Source organism: Coregonus clupeaformis, chromosome 7, assembly GCF_020615455.1.
Source record: "Coregonus clupeaformis isolate EN_2021a chromosome 7, ASM2061545v1, whole genome shotgun sequence".
Taxonomy (NCBI): Eukaryota; Metazoa; Chordata; class Actinopteri; order Salmoniformes; family Salmonidae; genus Coregonus; species Coregonus clupeaformis.
The window spans coordinates 23,377,594-23,399,223 of record NC_059198.1 but is presented as its reverse complement, the minus strand read 5'-3'; the positions used below and the strand labels follow the sequence as shown (position 1 = coordinate 23,399,223).

At 43.4% G+C, this 21,630-nt stretch overlaps 1 protein-coding gene across 2 annotated transcripts; it reads left to right on the top strand.

The window, feature by feature from the left end:
- Nucleotides 1-187: 187 nt before the first annotated feature.
- On the top strand, nt 188-17,643 carry LOC121569245 (armadillo repeat-containing protein 1). 2 transcript variants are annotated; one of them, XM_041880047.2, is made up of 7 exons: nt 188-605; nt 1,519-1,727; nt 4,723-4,814; nt 11,109-11,301; nt 11,926-12,042; nt 12,159-12,233; nt 14,839-17,643. In XM_041880047.2, the coding sequence occupies exons 2-7, from the start codon at nt 1,566-1,568 to the stop codon at nt 15,028-15,030; spliced, it is 831 nt and encodes a 276-aa protein (XP_041735981.1). In that variant the 5' UTR covers nt 188-605; nt 1,519-1,565; the 3' UTR covers nt 15,031-17,643. The 2 variants fall into 2 exon arrangements, with proteins under 2 accessions (XP_041735981.1, XP_041735982.1); XM_041880048.2 differs by lacking the exon at nt 188-605 and adding an exon at nt 638-710.
- The last annotated feature ends 3,987 nt before the right edge of the window (nt 17,644-21,630 follow it).

The following is a 21,630-nucleotide window of genomic DNA, read 5'->3' as shown; positions in this document are numbered from 1 at the left end:
CTTTTTATAAACCAATGGGCATTGAGAAGTTGTTTAGATTGGGCGTGTACAATAACGTATTGGTAATGTTATTGGTTAATTATAATGAATAGCAGGCCATCAACTGACCAACTGGAGTATTTGTCAGAAAGGAGGCGGACCCACGGTCTTTGTTTACGGACAGCCATTTGTTTTACGCCTGAACGTAGCAAGTCTTGCCAAAAGTGAAATGTCAAGTAACATTAATTCCTTGTCTGTAGTTTACTGTCACTGTCTTTTGTTGAATTATTTGGTAAAATACATTACATTCTTGAGTATCACTACAATCAATCAAGGTCGTGACAATTTGTTAATGTAAAACCTTCGATGAATGGCTCTTCGTCTTGTCGGTCACAACTGAACTGTCGAATCAGCTGTCTTCAAACTGAGACCGTGATAAAATTGACGAGTTAGCCAGCTAGCTAGCTTTTGGACGAAATTTTGTTAAATCACAAGCTTCTGTGTTTTATTTCGATGTTGTGACGGAAACAGCTGTCTCTGCTTCTCACAACTGCTTAGGTTATTTTTAACTGCATTGTATTTGCGGTCATTTTATAATTCAAACGGGGAGATCAATTGGAGAAAAGGTAATAATATGCTAACGATAACTAGCTAGCTTGCTAGCCCAGCTCCTGCTTGTCCTGGGCGTGTTTTCAGAGGTTATGCGTAGACAACAAGACTACATAAGCAAGGTGAAGTAGCCAGTTAATTATCAACTCTGATAATAAACATGGAGGCTCTTCACTGTCATTATCCTGACAGTCCTAACCTGATAACTAGTTCTGTTTTGTTGTTGGCTAGCTTGCTAACTATTTAACGATTGATTTTAGCTATTGGTCTTGCTTGCCACGCTATGTTTCATGTGCAGCTGGTTGTTCAGAATAAAACCACGAGCATTCTCAACAAAAAAGATTAAGAACGCGATATTCAGTTGGTTTTGGCCCATGGCATTAGGCTAGTTGGGCCTTTTGTTGTAGCCATATAACGTTAGCCTCCATAATAACACTTAGCGCCCTTATTTGCTATGCATATCTATTATCTTAACTATGGACAGGGCCACATATCAAAACACCCTGCTGATACCATATCATTAGCTAACTACATTGCTTTAACCTGTGTTATCATGTGTCAATGTGGACTCCCACGCTATATTTTCAGCCAAGTGTCCAAAGAATGCAACTAACGTTAACTAACTACTGTAGCTAGCTAGTAGGTCTACACACCAAGACAATAATGGTGATGCTTTTCAAGTGACCTGTCAAACTGATTGTTTTTCACAAATCACAATATGTTGCTCATACTGATTACAGTATTTGAACAGGTTGATACATCATTACCATTTAATATTGGCAGGGTCTTAATGTCAATTGGTTTTTTTGGTCATGCATTTTGCCAAAAATAAAAGCATTTAGAGACTGTTGTCACTGAAATGGATGTCATTGTAATGAATAGGTTCGGTACTGTACAGCTAAATCTGACCTGATCCTATTATGTACACAGTGTGAAGGGGCTGGTTTGATGTGCAAGGCACTGCGAGAGGAGGCACCATGAGTGGGGAGCTGGATGCACTGACTGTGGTGAACCAGCTACGAGATCTTGCAGCTGACCCCCTCAACAGACGAGCCATAGTACAGGACAACGGCTGCTTACCGGGGCTCATCCTCTTTCTGGACCACCCCAACCCTCAGGTCGTATACTCAGCATTATTGGTAAGGCTCATCCACCACCATTTGACCATTTTGTTGGCTATGCATAAGGTCAGGAGTTTTCCTGAACATATGACCTGGAAAAACTCCAGGCCCTATTATGCAGAAATGTGACCTGATCCTATGATCAAATTATCAAAAGGAATTGGAACAGGGAAGAAGGACAGTCTATCTTGAGTATACCATGCAGCATGCGGTAAGTCATTCATAAGCAGCCCCCCCTGCTGTCAGGTTGTGTCAGGACAAGTTAGGTTAGAGTGACGGTGCGGAGGGCAATCCCTCCCACTGTGTCGGCGCCAGGCAGAAACACTGATATTTACCCAGCAACATCTACAACAGGTTTTCCCAAACTCAGTCCAGGCTGTAATAATGCTCATTAAAACTAGTTGCAAAATAAACTAGAAAATATCAACAGAAAAATAAATTAAAAAGTGGTAGGTTGCATCACCCATATCTGTAGACCGCAACAAAAATAAAATTGTGTTTTCTTGTAGCTACATGATTCAACAATGTCAGTGTTTGGAGAAGAGTGTTCTTGGGCACATCTCCTAGGATGCGCACACACACATCTGAGTGCTTTATATAATAGTTCTTATTTAGTGGTGACCTGGACAGTGTACACTCAGAGCCTGTACTTGTTACGTGTTTGCATTGGTTATGCAACACACACACACACACAGTACTAGCTCTCACAAGTGGTGTAAAGTACTTACATTTTTTGGGGTATCTGTACTTTACTATTTATATTTTTGACTACTTTTACTTCACTACATTCCTAAAGAAAATAATATACTTTTTACTCCATACATTTTCCCTGACACCCAAAAGTACTCGTTCATTTTGACAGGAAAATGGTCCAATTCACGCACTTATCAAGAGAACATCCCTGGTCATCCCTACTGCCTCTGATCTGGCGGAATGACTAAACACACATGCTTCGTTTATAAATAATGTCTGAGTGTTGGAGTGTGCCCCTGGCTATCCGTAAATATATAAACAAGAAAATTGTGCCATCTGCTTTGCTTAATATAAGGAATTTGAAATGATTTATACTTTTACTTTTGATACTTACAGTGGGGGAAAAAAGTATTTAGTCAGCCACCAATTGTGTAATTTTCATCATAGGTACACGTCAACTATGACAGACAAATTGAGAAAAAAAATCCAGAAAATCACATTGTAGGATTTTTAATGAATTAATTTGCTAATTATGGTGGAAAATAAGTATTTGGTCACCTACAAACAAGCAAGATTTCTGGCTCTCACAGACCTGTAACTTCTTCTTTAAGAGGCTCCTCTGTCCTCCACTCGTTACCTGTATTAATGGCACCTGTTTGAACTTGTTATCAGTATAAAAGACACCTGTCCACAACCTCAAACAGTCACACTCCAAACTTCACTATGGCCAAGACCAAAGAGCTGTCAAAGGACACCAGAAACAAAATTGTAGACCTGCACCAGGCTGGGAAGACTGAATCTGCAATAGGTAAGCAGCTTGGTTTGAAGAAATCAACTGTGGGAGCAATTATTAGGAAATGGAAGACATACAAGACCACTGATAATCTCCCTCGATCTGGGGCTCCATGCAAGATCTCACCCCGTGGGGTCAAAATGATCACAAGAACGGTGAGCAAAAATCCCAGAACCACACGGGGGGACCTAGTGAATGACCTGCAGAGAGCTGGGACCAAAGTAACAAAGCCTACCATCAGTAACACACTACGCCGCCAGGGACTCAAATCCTGCAATGCCAGACGTGTCCCCCTGCTTAAGCCAGTACATGTCCAGGCCCGTCTGATGTTTGCTAGAGTGCATTTGGATGATCCAGAAGAGGATTGGGAGAATGTCATATGGTCAGATGAAACCAAAATATAACTTTTTGGTAAAAACACAACTCGTCGTGTTTGGAGGACAAAGAATGCTGAGTTGCATCCAAAGAACACCATACCTACTGTGAAGCATGGGGGTGGAAACATCATGCTTTGGGGCTGTTTTTCTGCAAAGGGACCAGGACGACTGATCCGTGTAAAGGAAATAATGAATGGGGCCATGTATCGTGAGATTTTGAGTGAAAACCTCCTTCCATCAGCAAGGGCATTGAAGATTAAACGTGGCTGGGTCTTTCAGCATGACAATGATCCCAAACACACCGCCCGGGCAATGAAGGAGTGGCTTCGTAAGAAGCATTTCAAGGTCCTGGAGTGGTCTAGCCAGTCTCCAGATCTCAACCCCATAGAAAATCTTTGGAGGGAGTTGAAAGTCTGTGTTGCCCAGCGACAGCCCCAAAACATCACTGCTCTAGAGGAGATCTGCATGGAGGAATGGGCCAAAATACCAGCAACAGTGTGTGAAAACCTTGTGAAGACTTACAGAAAACGTTTGACCTGTGTCATTGCCAACAAAGGGTATATAACAAAGTATTGAGAAACTTTTGTTATTGACCAAATACTTATTTTCCACCATAATTTGCAAATAAATTCATAAAAAATCCTACAATGTGATTTCTGGAATTTTTTTCTAATTTTGTCTGTCATAGTTGACGTGTACCTATGATGAAAATTACAGGCCTCTCTCATCTTTTTAAGTGGGAGAACTTGCACAATTGGTGGCTGACTAAATACTTTTTTCCCCCACTGTAAGTAAATTTAAGCAATTCAATTTTCTTTTGATACTTAAGTATAATTAAAACCAAATACTTTTAGACTTTTACTCAAGTAGTATTTTACTGGGTGACTTTTACTTGAGTCATTTTCTATTAAGGTATCTTTACTTTTACTCAAGTATGACAATTGAGTACTTTTTCCACCACTGGCTCTCACTGCGCTTAAGTGGCTGGTTGGCTGCTCAGCCGTGTCTGTGTGTTTGTGTGTATGAATCTTTGCCTTTCTGAGTTTTAACACACACTCCCTCACCTTCACACAGACACACACACACACAACCAGAGATAGTGATAGCCCAAGGTTCGTTTAAGCTGTAATGGCTTCCCTTGTCGTTCCAGGCGGTGCGCTACCTGGCAGAATGTCGGTCCAACAGAGAGAAGATGAAGGGAGAGCTGGGCATGATGCTGAGTCTGCAGAATGTCATGCAGAAGTAAGTCCCCTCCCGTCACCGCACACATTGGAATGAGCACACACACACACTGTGCACTTTTCACTGAAAACCTGATCCTGGTATTTCTCTTGTTTTCAGAGGACAATAATTACCTCAGTGCCTGTCTGCAAATGTTCTTGACAGGAAGGTTGTCTAAGGTTGCCATGTCAGGATAAATTAGATTAATCCTGAATTAAAGTCTGCAGGTAAACAATTAATTAGTTGTTTCCACACATTGAGGGATTTAATGCAACCTGCCACTTGTTTTAAAAAATATCACAATTGATCTAGTCAGTATCCCCACTGGTTTTTGTTAAATTCTGAATAATGTTAGGGTTGCCAGGTATTTCTCTCAAGGACGGTTATCTCAGCTAAGTAGCTAAGTCTACACTTTCATCACTGCGTCTGTCTCTTCAAATAAATACATGTTAATGTCTATTGAATGCCCTTTAGTTAGGCATAAACATTTAATTTGCCCTTACTGTATACTAGGCCTGGGAATTGCCAGGGACCTCACGATACGATGTTATAACCATACTTAGGTGCCGATACGGTATGTATTGAGATTCGATACTGCAAATTTTTTTGCTGTTTGATGTTCCAAACATATTGCTCACTATATGTCTGCTGCAGTGGGATGAGAGAGCATGATTTTTTAAAATCAGTCATGGACATAAAAGTGCTGAAAACATGCTGGCTCACTATTTTAAAAGAAGATGGAGAACCAGCTATAGGATGAAAAATACAGAGTTTTGGCGCAGATACAGCCGACTAGCGTTAGCTAACGCTACCTAGCGGCAACAAAAACAACAACAAATATTTGTTTTTTCTAATCGATACTTGAAGTCAAAGTATCGATTTATAATATCGTCCAAAATAATATTGCGATATGTAACTGTATCGATTCCCCCCCCCCTCCCCCATATCACTACTTAGTCATTCAGTAAAAAAAGATTGTGTTAAAAAGAATGCCCTCTGTTACCTTTGGGTACCTTGCTAAATCAATATGACTTACACATTCTGGTCACCCAGAGGGGTCTCTATACCTCCGAGGTGTGGGTGCTCCAGATAGGAGGTTGTGTGCTCCCCCCCCACCCCCACTCCCCCTTGTGAGAGTATCTGGAGGGTGTGTGGTGTTAAGTGACTGCTGTTTATGACTGGCACTCAGAAGTGTGCCAGCGGTTGGCAGGCCTGGTATCAGGCTGTATGATCTTCTCCCAGGGTATAACTCTCTGTGAGGCTGACCCTGGGCCTAGAGCTAACCGGCCAGTCACTACAGCTAGCGACAGGCCCTATCAAGAAGGGTCCTGCGGTCACACCGGCCCCCTCTGCTCCTATTCCACACACAATGACTTTGGGTGGAGGTCATTCATGGCTGGAGAGTGTGAACACAAGACTGAAGGGAAAGTCTAGCTAAGTTACCACTCCCAAGGCTCTGTATTATTATTATTATTATTATTATTATTAGTACAGAGATTTAGCTTGTGAACGGAGCTTTGTCCAGTCCATTCACACAGAAGAACAATGCCTATAGCTTTCCGTAAGCCTGTCGCATGCTTCCCAGTCAAACATTTTTTGAGATGTTTTGGTGTTCGGCTGGGTTTTTTCCGGCTGTTAGCGCACACAACATTTTTTTCTTGAGGCAAGTCAATGTTTGGTAGCCGAAGTCTACACCCCTTTGTCGGTGATAGGTCAACAGTAGGGGTGGGAACTATGGGACGCAATTGTTCAATTAAGTGTTTGCTCTCTTTCAACTAGAGAAACCATGGAGCGCAGCAGCTAGGCGCTACTGTCCAAGTACTTCGCTCTGCAGCATAGAATGGGGCTGGGTTGGCCCCACCCACCACATGTTTTCATTGGTTGAGACGCATTCGCATTCCACCATACTCGACACAACAGCCTGCGTCGTGATACTCCAGCACCTACATGTCACAGATCAGTTAGCTGGCGAACATTGAAGGTTTACAGTCACATCTAACAATGAAAATCGTTTTCTAATCTATTTTTGGGTTAATCATTTATGTTGCCTGTAAATACTTTTTATGCATGCTATGGTGTTCTAGCAATTCACTTTTTCACAGGCAGAAAATGTTTGTTTACTCCGTTGATATGGTCACCGACTGCGGTCTGTGTGGAAGAGTGGAATTTGCAGTTCGCCTTCAAAATAAAAGTCCCTTATTGAAAGCGATGCAAATGGTTACAAATAGAGGAATCATTCCATATTTGGACTAGATAGTGCTAAACAAGGTTGGAATGTTGTTACATAATTACAAATTTAAATAGAATAATTAGTTAGTTTGACAATAAACAGAAAACTCCCCCTGTGGATGTATTAGACTGCGTAATTGCATTGGGAGCATACACTGTGTACATCCTTACCTATGGATTGTGCACCCGTGAAACTGGGTATCAGCCTACTCCGTGACACCCACAGAACACAACTATGAAGCGTTTACACAAATATTCATAATATTAACATCTGTTACAAAACACCAAAAAGTGTAATGGCATTCGGCGATTGTCATTGGTTCTACACTCTTGTAGCCTGAATTAATTGATGCGTTTTGCTGACAAAAGGACCTTTTTGTAGAAAAGAGTTGGGACACTTGAAAATGGGCTGAGATACAGGACTGTACCTGGATGACAAGTGCAGTAACAATTTTTTAAAGTTGTATTTGTCACATGCACAGTGAAATGATTAACTTGCAAGCCCTACCCAACAGTGCAGTATTCCATATCAAAATATTATAACTAATAAAACATTTTTATTTAAAATTTAAAAAAACGTAAGAAATAAGAGAGGAAGCTGTATACAGGGTCAGTACCAAATGTACAATGTGCAGGGATACTGGAGTATTTGAGGTAGATATGTACATGTAAACAGGGATACTGGAGTATTTGAGGTAGATATGTACATATAAATAGGGATACTGGAGTATTTGAGGTAGATATGTACATATAAACAGGGATACTGGAGTATTTGAGGTAGATATGTACATGTAAACAGGGATACTGGAGTATTTGAGGTAGATATGTACATATAAACAGGGATACTGGAGTATTTGAGGTAGATATGTACATGTAAACAGGGATACTGGAGTATTTGAGGTAGATATGTACATATAAATAGGGATACTGGAGTATTTGAGGTAGATATGTACATATAAACAGGGATACTGGAGTATTTGAGGTAGATATGTACATGTAAACAGGGATACTGGAGTATTTGAGGTAGATATGTACATATAAACAGGGATACTGGAGTATTTGAGGTAGATATGTACATGTAAACAGGGATTAGGAGAAAGTGACTGGTAGCAGGATTAATAATAATAATAATAATAACCATGACACAGAGGTGGGGGTGTTTTGTTTTTCATTTTTTTAATAAGCTTTTATTTTAATATTTACCACTGTAGCAGTACAAATAACATTTTAAACAAATAGGAGAATGGTTAAATTAGCATTATTTAGAACCCCCCAAAGTTTGACTGTTGCATTAAGGGGGACTCATGTCTCATTCAGGGGGTCTGAGACCCCCCTGGCACCCCCGTAATTCACACTCTGCACCATGAAATGGGGTATCAGCCTACTCAGTGACACCCACAGAACACAACTATGTGGAGTTTACATAAATATTAGCGTCTTAGCTCGTACTGAAGGACTCTGAAACCACTGTGAAATTAGCCACATTAGCTCTGAATGTTCATAGTTGTGTTCTGTGGGTGTCACTGAGTAGGCTGATAATCCGTTTCATTGGTGCACAATCCATAGGTAAGGCTGTACATTGCATATACAGTGCATTCGGAAAGTATTCAGACACCTTCACTCTTTCCACATTTTGTTACATTGCTGCCTTATTCTAAAATTGATTAAATTGTTTTTTCCCCCCTCATCAATCTACACACAATACCCCATAATGCAAAAACAAGTTTTTTAGAAATCTTAGCAAATTTATTAAAAATAAAAAACTGAAATATTACATTTACATAAGTATTCAGACCCTTTACTCAGTACTTTGTTGAATCACCTTTAGCAGCGATTACAGTCTTGAGTCTTCTTGGGTATGACGCTACAAGCTTGGCAAACCTGTATTTGGGGAGTTTCTCCCATTCTTCTCTGCAGATCCTCTCAAGCTCTTTCAGTTTGGATGGGAAGCGTTACTGCACAGCTATTTTCAGGTCTCTCCAGAGATGTTCGATCGGGTTCAAGTCCGGGCTCTGGCTGGGCCACTCAAGGACATTCAGAGACTTGTCCCGAAGCCACTCTTGCGTTGTCTTGGCTGTGTGCTTAGGGTCGTTGTCCTGTTGGAAGGTGAACCTTCGCCCCAGTCTGAGGTCCTGAGTGCTCTGGAGCAGGTTTTCATCAAGGATCTCTCTGTACTTTGCTCCGTTCATCTTTGCCTCGATCCTGACTAGTCTCCTAGTCCCTGCCGCTGAAAAACATCCCCACAGCATGATGCTGCCATCACCATGCTTCACCGTAGGGATTGTGACAGGTTTCCTCCAGACGTGACGCTTGGCAGTCAGGCCAAAGAGTTCAATCTTGGTTTCATCAGACCAGAGAAACTTGTTTCTCATGGTCTGAGAGTCCTTAGGTGCCTTTTGGCAAACTCCAAGCGGGCTGTCATGTGCCTTTTACTGAGGAGTGGCTTCTGTCTGGCCACTCTACCATAAAGGCCTGATTGGTGGAGTGCTGCAGAGATGGTTGTCTTTCTGGAAGGTTCTCCCATCTCCACAGAGGAACTCTGGAGCTCTGTCAGAGTGACCATTGGGTTCTTGGTCAACTCCCTGACCAAGGCCCTTCTCCCCCGATTGCTCAGTTTGGCCAGGCAGCCAGCTCTAGGAAGAGTCTTGGTGGTTCCAAACTTCTTCTATTTAAGAATGATTGAGGCCACTGTGTTCTTGGGGACCTTCAATGCTGCAGAAATGTTTTGGTACCCTTCCCTAGATCTGTGCCTCGACACAATCATGTCTCTGAGCTCTACGGACAATTCCTTCGACCTCATGGCTTGGTTTTTGCTCTGACTTGAACTGTCAACTGTGGGACCTTTATATAGACAGGTGTGTGCCTTTCCAAGTCATGTCCAATCAATTGAATTTACCACAGGTGGACTCCATTCAAGTTGTAGAAACATCTCAAGGATGCTTAATAGAAACAGGATGCACCTGAGCTCAATGTAGAAATCGCTCCGCCATTTCCTGGTTGCTAAAATTTTAATAGTTCGCCTAATTTCAGTTTATGTGACAAAACAAGCAAGTATAGTGTAGAGAATCATTGTACCATCTTAAACCACTGTGAAATATATTTTCCATAACCACAGATATTGTCTTTTCAGCTGTTTATAACCACAAATGTTGTATTTTCAGCTGTTTGATGCAGGTTTACAAAACGCAAAAACAAAACTTAAGCACGGGAAGCATAGACATAGCACACGTAGAACATATCTACCGCTTCTTAGACTTGGTTTCAATGAGTGACAGATCTATAACACACATTTCTATGTGAATTTGGTCAGGTCGCCCAAAAAGTTACTTATTGCAGCTTTAAATGATATTAGACTACTACTTTCATTAACAGTATAATTATTCGACCTTTTAGAGACGGACAGAGACCTTTGTGAATGTTTGGCCATTTATGAGTGTAGTGTGGTAATTTCTCCTCCAACGAGGCTGGCTATTTATACAGTGAAAAGGTCAGGTAGTGACAGGCCTGTCACACTGGCTCTCTGTAGGGGACCACCCCCCACCCCACCCTACCCCCTCCATGTAGCTGGTGCAGTATGTCTGGCAGAGAGACACGTTTTAGAAATATCAACCACTCAGCCCAGTCGGCTCTGAGAGAGACTTGGACAGGCCCAGACCACAGGAGAGGACACCCAACTGTAAAGGAGACCACCGTCGTCGTGTTGTACAGAGAGGAAGAGTAGACATGGATACTTTGCTGTTTATGCGTCCACTTCCTTATTGACATGGATTCATTGGTACCATCTTGCCCTTGTCTGGATTTGAAGAGAGGACTTGGACATGACGAAAAAGTCAAGGTTATTGAAATAAAATGTGTAAAAAGAAAATCTCACACAGCAAGTATGCCTTTGTTTGCAGAGATAACTGTCCACAAAATTATTTGAAAAAATGTAACTTTTGATACTTAACTTCTTTATTTCTCCCGCCCTCTATTCCCCCCCCCCACCTCTCTCTCTCCCTCCCTAACCCTCCCCTTCCACCCTCCCCCTCATCTCCACCCCCTCCCTCCCTCTCTCCCACCTCTCTCTCCTCCCTAACCCTCCCTCAGGAGCACCTCCCCAGGGGAGACCAAGCTGCTGGCATCTGAGATTTATGAGATTCTGCAGGCGGCTGGTAATGACCAGGCAGAGCAGGCCGAGGCTGAGGCTGCCTCCTGCAGACGCAAGGCCCACTTCTTCCTGGGCTCCACCAACAAGAGGGCCAAGACTGTGGTGCTGCACATCGATGGCCTGGACGACTCAGTGAGTGGATGGTGGTGTCTCCAGCTTGTACACACACAGTCCCATAACACACCCTGAGGAGAGCAGTTTGCCAGACCGAAGGTCCAGGCTACATTCCAAACTGGTTGCTTGCTCCATGATTTCTTGCCTTAATGTGTCTCCCTGGGATGAAAATTGGCGAAAAAATAGAATCTCAGTTGTCGTTATTGTGATAGGTTAACACAGTCGATAAGTCACCACCTCTAAGAATCCTTGAGTTGGGCATATTGTCGCCCTGTTGTCAATGTGACCACATAGTCTAACGCACATTGTCAGGTAGTGTGGGTCAGTGTTGTAAATGTCAGCCATTGAACAGCAGGGTGTTGAGATTAAACCTGAACACCACACCACAGGATAGCTGCACCTGGCCAGATCACATTACACCAGACAGACGGCCTCAGTGACGACCACACATACCATAACACACACACAAGGCAATGGAAGATGAGCTCTATTACTGTGTTGGACCTGTGTATGAATGCAACATTAAACCCCTTCATCTGAATAGAATGTGAAGGTTTACAGGGTTTCTGGGTGACCATTTTATGTCAAGACTGGATTGGCCTTGTCGTCTGTACATCTTACCTGTCTCTCTCCATCCCTCAGACTCGTAGAAGTCTGTGTGAGGAGGCCCTGTTGAAGATCCGAGGGGTGATCAGCTTCACCTTCCAGATGGCTGTGAAGAGGTGTGTGGTCAGGATCCGCTCTGACCTCAAGGCTGAGGTGAGTTACCCTATCCACAATGTCATTCCATGGCACTGGGAAATGGATGAAGAACATCCCTCTTTTGATTACTTTGTAATCCTGTGATGAAGAGCCTCCATCTTTGTGTTCCTCAGGCACTAGGCACGGCGATCAACTCCACCAAGGTGATGAAGGCTGCACAGGTGGTGAAGGGAGAGGATGGAGGAGAGGTGAGTAGAGTAGAGTAGAGAGAGGGAGGGAGGGATAGTACTGTCAAATCAAATTCAACTTTATTTAAAGTGCATTTAAAATCACAACTCACTTTACAGTAAAACAATAAAATGAAGGTGAACAGAAGCTAATAAAAGAATGTTTAAAAAATATATAAAAAAAGATGTCTAAAATAATCAGTGGTGTAAAGTACTTAAGTAAAAATACTATACGTTTTTTGGGGGGGTATCTGTACTTTAATATTTATATTTTTGACAACTTTTACTTTTACTTCACTACATTCCTAAAGAACATTATGTACTTTTGACTCCATACATTTTCTCTGACACCCAAAAGTACTTGTTACATTTTGAATGCTTAGCAGGACAGAAAAGGGTCAATTTTACACACTTATCAAGAGAACATCCCTGGTCATCCCTACTGCCTTTGATCTGGTGGACTCACTAAACACATGCTTCGTTTGTAAATTATGTCTGAGTGTTGGAGTGTGACCCTGGCTATCCATAAATAAATAAAAACAAGAAAATGGTTCCGTCTGGTTTGCTTAATATAAGGAATTTGAAATTATTCGTACTTTTACTTTTACTATTGATACTTAAGTATATTTTAGCAACTACATTAATTTTGATACTTAAGTATATTTAAAACCAAATACTTTAAGACTTTTACTCAAGTAGTATTTTACTGGGTGACTCACTTTTACTTGAGTCATTTTCTATTAATGTATCTTTACTTTTACTAAAGTATGACAATTGGGTACTTTTTCCAGCTCTGAAAATAATATTGAAATTATTGATTCAAGCCCATGCTCAATAACTGTAAAATAATGTATTAAACTTCAAGCTAAAAGAGTGGGTTTTCAAACGTGATTTATAAACCGAAACTGTGTCTGGCCCTCTTACCTGACAGGGTAAGACGTTATATTAGTGTGCTGTTGCAGCTTTGACTAGGACTTCTTCTTTCTTTGGAAATGTCCACACCCAGTGGGAGTAGGCATGGGGATTAGGAATGGTAGAGCTCTTTGCCAGCCCATACGTCTCTATATCTTGGTGTGCTGGGGATATGTCTATATCTTGGTGTGCTGGGGATATGTCTATATCTTGGTGTGCTGGGGATATGTCTATATCTTGGTGTGCTGGGGATATGTCTATATCTTGGTGTGCTGGGGATATGTCTATATCTTGGTGTGCTGGGGATATGTCTATATCTTGGTGTGCTGGGGATATGTCTATATCTTGGTGTGCTGGGGATATGTCTATATCTTGGTGTGCTTGGGATGGTAGCTTGATCCCAGATGAATCTGGGTTATTTGGAGTGACACCATTAGCTGGTCATATCACTCTGTCCTGAGGGCATTACTCACCGCCAAGTCACATGACCAATCCCAGCATGCCCTGGGAGCAGTATGGCACTACACCATGTATCTTTGGGAAACCGCAACCCCCATCAGAGGAGACAGAGCCACCAACAGAACTCTTCCTCCTGTCTGAAGTAGTTAAATTAGACTAGGGGGAGTTTTCTTCCTTGGGGTGCTCAATCATGGCCTGAAATGGCCCTCTCCAAAACAAGCCACAGCTCCTCACTGACCTGCTGCTGTTCCTCTTCTGTCCATCAGGGGGCAGAGCTGGTTGATTTATGTTTCAGAGATGACACTGGAGAGGTAGAGAATAGCTTGAAGTTTCCTGATCTTGGTGTTGTTTTGTCTGCACTATTTTTGTCCCCCACAATGAAATTGGGGAGGGGACTGTGGATCTGTCTACGTCCATATGTTCGTCACACACAATATCTCAGACAGCACTGGCCCGATTTTGACGTAACTTGGGTGAATGATGCGTCTTGCCATAGAGATCCAGCATTTACATAATTACACTGATTGTCCAGATGGTGGCGCTATAACAAGCGATTGTAAATGCCAACCTTGAAAGGTCACGCCACTCAACCCGTTTGACCTAAAGTCATGAAATCCGGTACATAGATCCCTCTCCTCACAAGGAACACATTTGCCTCATGGACCCATAAGGATTTTCAGCCATTTAGAATTTTGTGAAAAACACTTAAAATGCTACTCTGGCACCGAATGACCGATCTGCATAAAACTTGATATGTTGCATCTATGGACAAAGGTCTCTCAACACAATATTTTCCAGATTAGTACCTCAAACAACATGGCCACTATTGACTAATAAACATTAACGTGGGCGTGGTCTGGCACATAAATGCATATAATTCAGTCACAGATATTCGTATTGTAACAAAATTTGGTAAACATGTTGCAAACACTGTCAAGACTCAACATATGCAAGAACATTCATATCGACCACACGGTGGCGCTATAAAGGGGACATTTTTTGTTACTACCAGTATAGTCTAGTTTGAATTGTCACTAATTGGCCCAGGGGGGAGGGGGGGGGGGGCATCATTCGTGGAAGACGACATGTTTACTGTTGCCTTGTTTAATTAAACCCGTTTGCTACTAGGCATGGATTCTGAACAATTGTTGTCTATCTCTCTCTCCCCCCTCCCTCTGTCTGTCCCACCCTCCCTCCCACCGTCCCTACGTCCCACACTCTCTCCCTCCCTCCCTCTCTCCATCTGTTCCCCCAGCTGATGCTTCCATTCCAGGAGGGTGCGGAGGTGGTGGTGGAGCACAATGTGGACATCCCAGACTACCTCCCCGAGGAGGAAAGCCCGTCTCAGGAGCAGGACAAGGCCGTGACCCGCGTGGGCTCCATCACAGACGGCGTGGGCTGGCTCAGCACCGCCGCCAACTTCCTGTCCCGCTCCTTCTACTGGTGACCACTTCCTGTGTCAGTCCCCATCGTCACAACCCGATACCACCAACTGACGGTCGATCGCTTAGGCCACCAGCCCTGCCCCTTCCCCAGTCATCCAGCTCTTCTACTCTCTAGTCCCTCTCAGCAGCCACACAGAGTACAACTCTGCTCAGTGTGTCTATAAGGAGCACTGGACTGCCAAGCACAACCTACATTGGGTTGCAAAATTCCGGGAACTTTCAATAAATTCCCTGGTTTTCCCGAAATCCCGGTTGGAGGATTCCCAGAATCAGGAGGGAAGAAGCTGGAAAGCCGGTAGCCTCCAACCAGGATTTCTGGAAAACCAGGGAATTTACTGAGAGTTGCTGGAAACTTGCAATCCTGAACCTGCAATAACCTTCACTTGTATATAAGAGGAAATAAGCTAAGAACATGCTAGCTACTGTACCACAGGTAAAGTGCTGCACACTAAATACACTCAGTCAATCCTTACACATTATGCACCTCACAAGCCGTCGATGGAGGACTTCAGAATCTTCTTTTCCAATAGAAAATGAGTTTTCTCTGATGCCTGATGGGTCCATCATCTCTTTGAAACCAAATTGCATTGTGGGAATGCATGGCGCTGCTTAGTCTTCTGAGTTTGAGCGATTGCATTAGATGACGCTGCGCTTGTGGAAATAGGAGTTTCTTTTTGTGCATGAGTTTGAGTGCTCTCCTTTGTCTTTTCCTCATTTTTAAAAATAAGCTTTTTTCACCCTTTTCTGTCTTTTTGCCAATAATCCCTCATTCACTTTTCGTTCCCCCACGTGGGGGGCCTGTTTAAAGCATGCTGTAATTCTGTTTTGTGTGTGCCGATCTTGCTTGTTGCCTTTTCTTCATTTTTTGTTTAAATCTCAATCCTTTGTGTGTGCCTTTTTGATGCTTTGCTGCAATTTATTACTATTTAGTGGTCCATTTGAACTTCGCTCAAAACCTCTGAAGCCTTGTGAATAATGCAATCTCAGTCCTCTATATTGGGATTTTGTTTCCCCTAGCAGCTCATGTCTCTCACAGGGAGATGTGTCATATTTGTCGTAAGGAAACGAGACACCAGCGAAGACTGGGGCCCAGTCAGTCAGTCAAATGACACTAGCTTCCCCATAGAGGACTGTTGATGCAGAAAGAAAAGGGAAATTGTGGTGATTACTGTTTATACTATAGACATCTGCATTGGTCCGCTCATTACCTCTTGTTAGTCTCGCCTAGGACTTGGGAATCCCTTGGTTGAACAGTACAGTAGAGTAGAAGTGTGTTCAGACAGATCATTGTTGATGTTGAAGTTGTGATGCATTGACTGACATCCTGACATTACTTCTTAGTTCTTTCCCCTTCATCAAGGTTTTCATATAGCATTATCATATGGCCTTCTGAAAGGTCTGAGAGTAGTCAACCTGGCCTAAATCATTGTGATGGAGAAACCATCTCAGGGCTTGATAGCCGCCTGCCAAATGTGTCTCTCACCCTAAAGCTCATCAACATCTTCACTATTGTGGCCCAGCCACTTTAAATGTTTATTTTACCCCCTTTAGCCAGCAGTGTCCTTTAAAACAAATTACACACACACATACACACACACACACACACACACACACACACACACACACTCACACCATTGCTGCTGAGAGGAAGACAGTAGAGGTTTAAGCAGCATCAGGGGTGTGGATATGTACATTTGTAAATGGTCTCTGGTCTCCTAGTTATATTAATCACAGTCCTTATTTCAGGAAGAAATCATGTTTTTTTTTCTTCTGTTCGACAGTTAAACTTTGTCTCCATTTTACTTTGTTGTTGAAGGATGCCATGGAATATAATTTAAATGTAGATAATACCCTTTATCAAGAGGCTTTGACTAATGTCAGAAACACTAAAGTACGATGATACTGTAGGTTCTTGCAGAGATCCGTTTTTGGATTGACTTCATTTTCTTTTGAGAGCCCTTTCTTGCCTGTAATCCCTTCTTCACGATCTCATCTGATTAGCATCTGATTTGAGTGTGATTGACATGCATTGTGTAAAGGAAGTGCCGACCAGACAATGAATAGTTCTCCTTCTGGAGGCCAAACTCCCAGCTCACATGGCTAGTAGAATAGCATGATTAAAATGACCTCACAAAGAATTAGCCTAATAACATATATCCACTAAAGTCAGTGTCTCTTATCTGTCACCAGCCTTCAAAAGTAGTGCTTACGAACAACAACAACAACAACAACAACAAGTCATAGGATGAAGTTGAGAAATCATCAGTATTATATTTAATCCTAATCCTTAATCAGTCAAAATTCACGCCATGGAAAAATAATTATATTATATGTTACACCTCTTGTACTGTTTATCATAAATACTTGAACACGTTTCTTTGTCTGTTTTAAATCCCCCATGTGATATGCAGTTAGTTTTTAATCTCAACCTATCCTTTAATAGCCACTACATCAGGATGGCTGACAGAATCGTGTAGCAAATCCTCAGTATAGTAGCTTTTTCTCATATACAGTGTTTATCTGCCGTCTAATGTAATATAATGTATTGCAGATCTCAAAACGGTTGATTCCCAATTCCATATTAAGGCAAATATTAAAAAGAACTACAATTGCAATTGTTTGCGTCTGGTGTGTGTTGTGATGTTTTCAGAGTGTTGTTGTGATATCGGCAGAGTGTGTGTTGTGATGTCAGCAGAATGTGTTGTGATGTCAGCAGAGTGTGTTTTGTGATGACAATCCTCATTGGAAGAGAATACTTTGGCCTAGGCATGCAGTCATCTACCATGTCCATAGTGCAGCAGCTGTAAACCTGCTCATGTTTCCAGATCAAAATGCTGAGGGCAGCAGAGAGAAAGATTGAGATATGATCAAATCTGTTTTCATTGGACATCCCCCTGCTGCTCCCCAGCCTGGTCCACATCCCCCTGCTACTCCCCCAGCCTGGTCCACATCCCCCTGCTGCTCCCCAGCCTGGTCCACATCCCCCTGCTACTCCCCCAGCCTGGTCCACATCCCCCTGCTGCTCCCCCAGCCTGGTCCACATCCCCCTGCTGCTCCACCAGCCTGGTCCACATCCCCCTGCTGCTCCCCCAGAATGGACCACATCCCCTGGCTGCTCCCCCAGCCTGGTCCACCTCCCCCTGCTGATACCGCAGCCTGGTCCACCTCCCCCTGCTGCTCCCCCAGCTGCTCCCCCAGCCTGGTCCACATCCCCCTGCTGCTCCACCAGCCTGGTCCACATCCCCCTGCTCCTCCCCCAGCCTGGTCCACCTCCCCCTGCTGATACCGCAGCCTGGTCCACCTCCCCCTGCTGATACCGCAGCCTGGTCCATCTCCCCCTGCTGCTCCCCCAGCCTGGTCCACCTCCCCCTGCTGATACCGCAGCCTGGTCCACCTCCCCCTGCTGCCCCCCCAGCCTGGTCCACCTCCCCCTGCTGCCCCCCAGCCTGGTCCACCTCCCCCTGCTGCCCCCCCAGCCTGGTCCACCTCCCCCAGCTGCTCCCCCAGCCTGGTCCACCTCCCACTGCTGCTCCACCAGCCCAGCCTGGTCCACCTCCCCCTGCTGCTCCCCCAGCCTAGCCAGTCCACCCCCCACCAGCCTGGGCAGGAGGATCTAGTCACAGCTGTAGGCCCCTGGAGGCAGTGCTGCTGGTGCACATCTCTGGGCGGCTGTGCTCCTCCGTTCAGTGTCATAGAAGACTGTCTGGTTCTCAGGGTAATGTGATGTGCTCTCCACTAGAGGGAGTCTCTTAGCTGAGAAAAGTGGAAATGACAAATTGTGACCAACAAAAGTGAAAACCATCTCAGAACTTGCCATTTATTGTTCAATCGCATGTCAATGAAGAGGACAAGGACAAACATACCGGTAACTGTGTTTCTACATTTACAGAATAGACGCCTAAAACATTCAGTTTCAGACTGATTTAAGACTAAACTGTTTTAGCAATAGAGAGTTCTAGAGCAGTTCTCTGAAGTCAGGCCCATTTTTTATTCTAGAAGTAGATCTGGGATGTATTGTAGATCTGGGATGTATTGTAGATTTGGGATGTATTGTAGATCTGGGATGTATTGTAGATCTGGGATGTATTGTAGATTTGGGATGTATTGTAGATCTGGGATGTATTGTAGATTTGGGATGTATCGTTTCACCCCCCAAAAGTAAAGGTAATTAGAGAGAATCAGTAATTGAACAGGGTAGCCGACGCATTCAACCTTGACTGACATGGTTTCATAATTATCATTTATAAATACCTGTCCTCTGATTGTAGGCTATGCAGCATTAGAGGAACACCAAATATATTATATTTTCTACCATGGTTTTTCTCCTAACAAGTCTCTTAAATTCTCTAATTCTTAAATATTCTTCCAATATTCACTCACAGACTCCTACGGATACACCCACACATATTCTCAAGAAAGCAACAATTTGCCATGGAGAGAACTAACAGAGCCAGCTACACCTCACTGCAGATCTAGAACTGTGTGTCGGGGGATTCTGGTAGTAGAGAGAGCTATCAGCCTAGCAGCTTATCTTATTTTGAGAAAGTTAATTCCACATAAAAGGTTTTCATTTCTTGGATATTTCAAATAAGCTTCCCTTTCACCTTCCACCCACATCTTGTCTGATCAAACAGCACAAGTGCCCTTCTCCTAAACACCTTGTTCGTCTGCGATATCAGCCCTCTTGCATATTTGTGCATACATGTCGTCCATATCACTAGCAGCAGCGCTATTTGCATTTTATATCTATGCTTGCCGGGGATGAGGGCCTGATTGTGAGGAGATAGATAGGGAAGAAAGGTGTATCTGCTGGGCCGCTTTGACGATTTGATTCCAGGTTCAGCCTCCAATCAATGGGATCAGCCGTAAATCCCCCTGCGCTGCGCACGGCGTGAAATTATGTGACTCCTGTAATTTATGTCAAATAACTTTTGAGGATGTGTGAGTGTAGCAATCAGCGTTACCGAGGCGCCATAACTCTTGGGCTGAGGGCCCCGGTGGAGATTTAATTGAGACATTTTTCTTTATCTTAAGCGCTGAGCGAGCGGCATGTTGTTGTGTAACGAGATGTAATGCCTCCTTTAGATGGGGGGTCAACAGCCTGGATGAGGGAAGGTCACAGGCTGACTGGATTGGAGATCCAATTTGCTCATGTAGCGTTCAGTCTCCATGGGGAATAAAGAGTGGAAAGAAACCGGAGGAGCAGATCACTGAGAGGCCATTGATGTCATTGCCATGCTAAACCTTCAACACTCATCTTTACAGTTACTCCAGGATCAATGGAGTCATGACACTTTTAGTTCAGCCAGGATGGGCAACACTGGAGTGCATAAAGAAGTATACTTTGTCAGCCAGACAAAGACACAGAGAAGAAGAGAACAACTATGTAACTTTATGTGATTTAGAATGCTGTGTGGACCCCACCCTCCACCTATGGAAGATATTTTGTGTGTATTTTTATTATGATTGCTTATATATCTACGCCTGTGTGTAAGTAGTCCTCCTTCCCTCCCTGTGAAATGGTCCTGTTGAGATGCATGCATGCATGCCACACACACACACACACACACACACAGAAAGAGAGCGAGAGAGAGAGAGGCTGCAGCTCATAATTGTGGCCGTAGTTCATTATGTCCCTCAGATGATTTGGAGCCGCCAGGGGAGCCTCGTCCTCTGACACCGCCGCGTCCGCCCAGCGACAACCACTCCAGGCACTGATTGGTGGGATGAAATATTGCCGCCGAAAATTAAAAGGTCCCAGTGTCAAAATAATTCATGATATGCATAATCTTCCTGGCCTGATGAAATGGCTGATATCTGGACTAGGAGGATAATAAAAGCGATCAGACTGCAGTTAAAACTATTTCAGCAGGCCGAGGAGGAAGGTGTCTGTTTTATCAGGGTCAACTGTGCTGGATTATGAGGTCAAGTGTGTGTGTGTGTGTGTGTGTTTGTGTGTCAGTGTGTGGTCATGCTTCAATGTGTGTATGTATATTCCAGTGTGTGTGTATGGTGGGTCACTCCACACCCCACATGTGATTTGAATATCTGCTGTAATTGTCCCAAAACCGCTCATCAGTGGATCTGCTGTCCGCCATTAGGGCTCAACAATATGCTGTGACATTCAAATTCCCCCCAATGACAGGTTATTAGGAGCGCAGAGCAGCCGGCACATAATTAAGCACCATAACGTTGACCTGTAATGTGAAGTAATGCTGAGCCTGAATGGCAGGGAATGAAATAGTCAGTGTTTTAACACAGGAGAAGTGAGAGGGGTAGTTGAGCTAGCCTTGTTGGATCACGGCAGGATCATTTCTGCAACTACCTTCCTCTCTCTGATGGATTTGTCTTTGTAACAGGGTAATATGGGGAGGATTGAGGAGCTGAGGGTTCGCTGTGTTCGTTATAAGAGATTGTTTGACAACTGAGTTTATGCGATAAGCTAGTCTTCATTGTTGACCAGTTGTACTTAAGCCTCTCTTTCTCCTAAACATAGAGATGTAGTTGATTACAATACAAACTATAATTTCATGCACTTTACTTCCAGTGCTCTACACATGTGTGATATGGACAATGCCAATCTGCCATGAAAATAACCCCAA

Coding starts and splice junctions, on each gene's coding strand:
- LOC121569245 (XM_041880047.2), top strand. CDS start 1,566: ATGAGTGGGGAGCTGGATGCACTGACTGTGGTGAACCAGCTACGAGAT. Junction 4,815..11,108: donor CTGCAGAATGTCATGCAGAA/GTAAGTCCCCTC, acceptor ACCCTCCCTCAG/GAGCACCTCCCCAGGGGAGA. Junction 11,302..11,925: donor TCGATGGCCTGGACGACTCA/GTGAGTGGATGG, acceptor TCCATCCCTCAG/ACTCGTAGAAGTCTGTGTGA.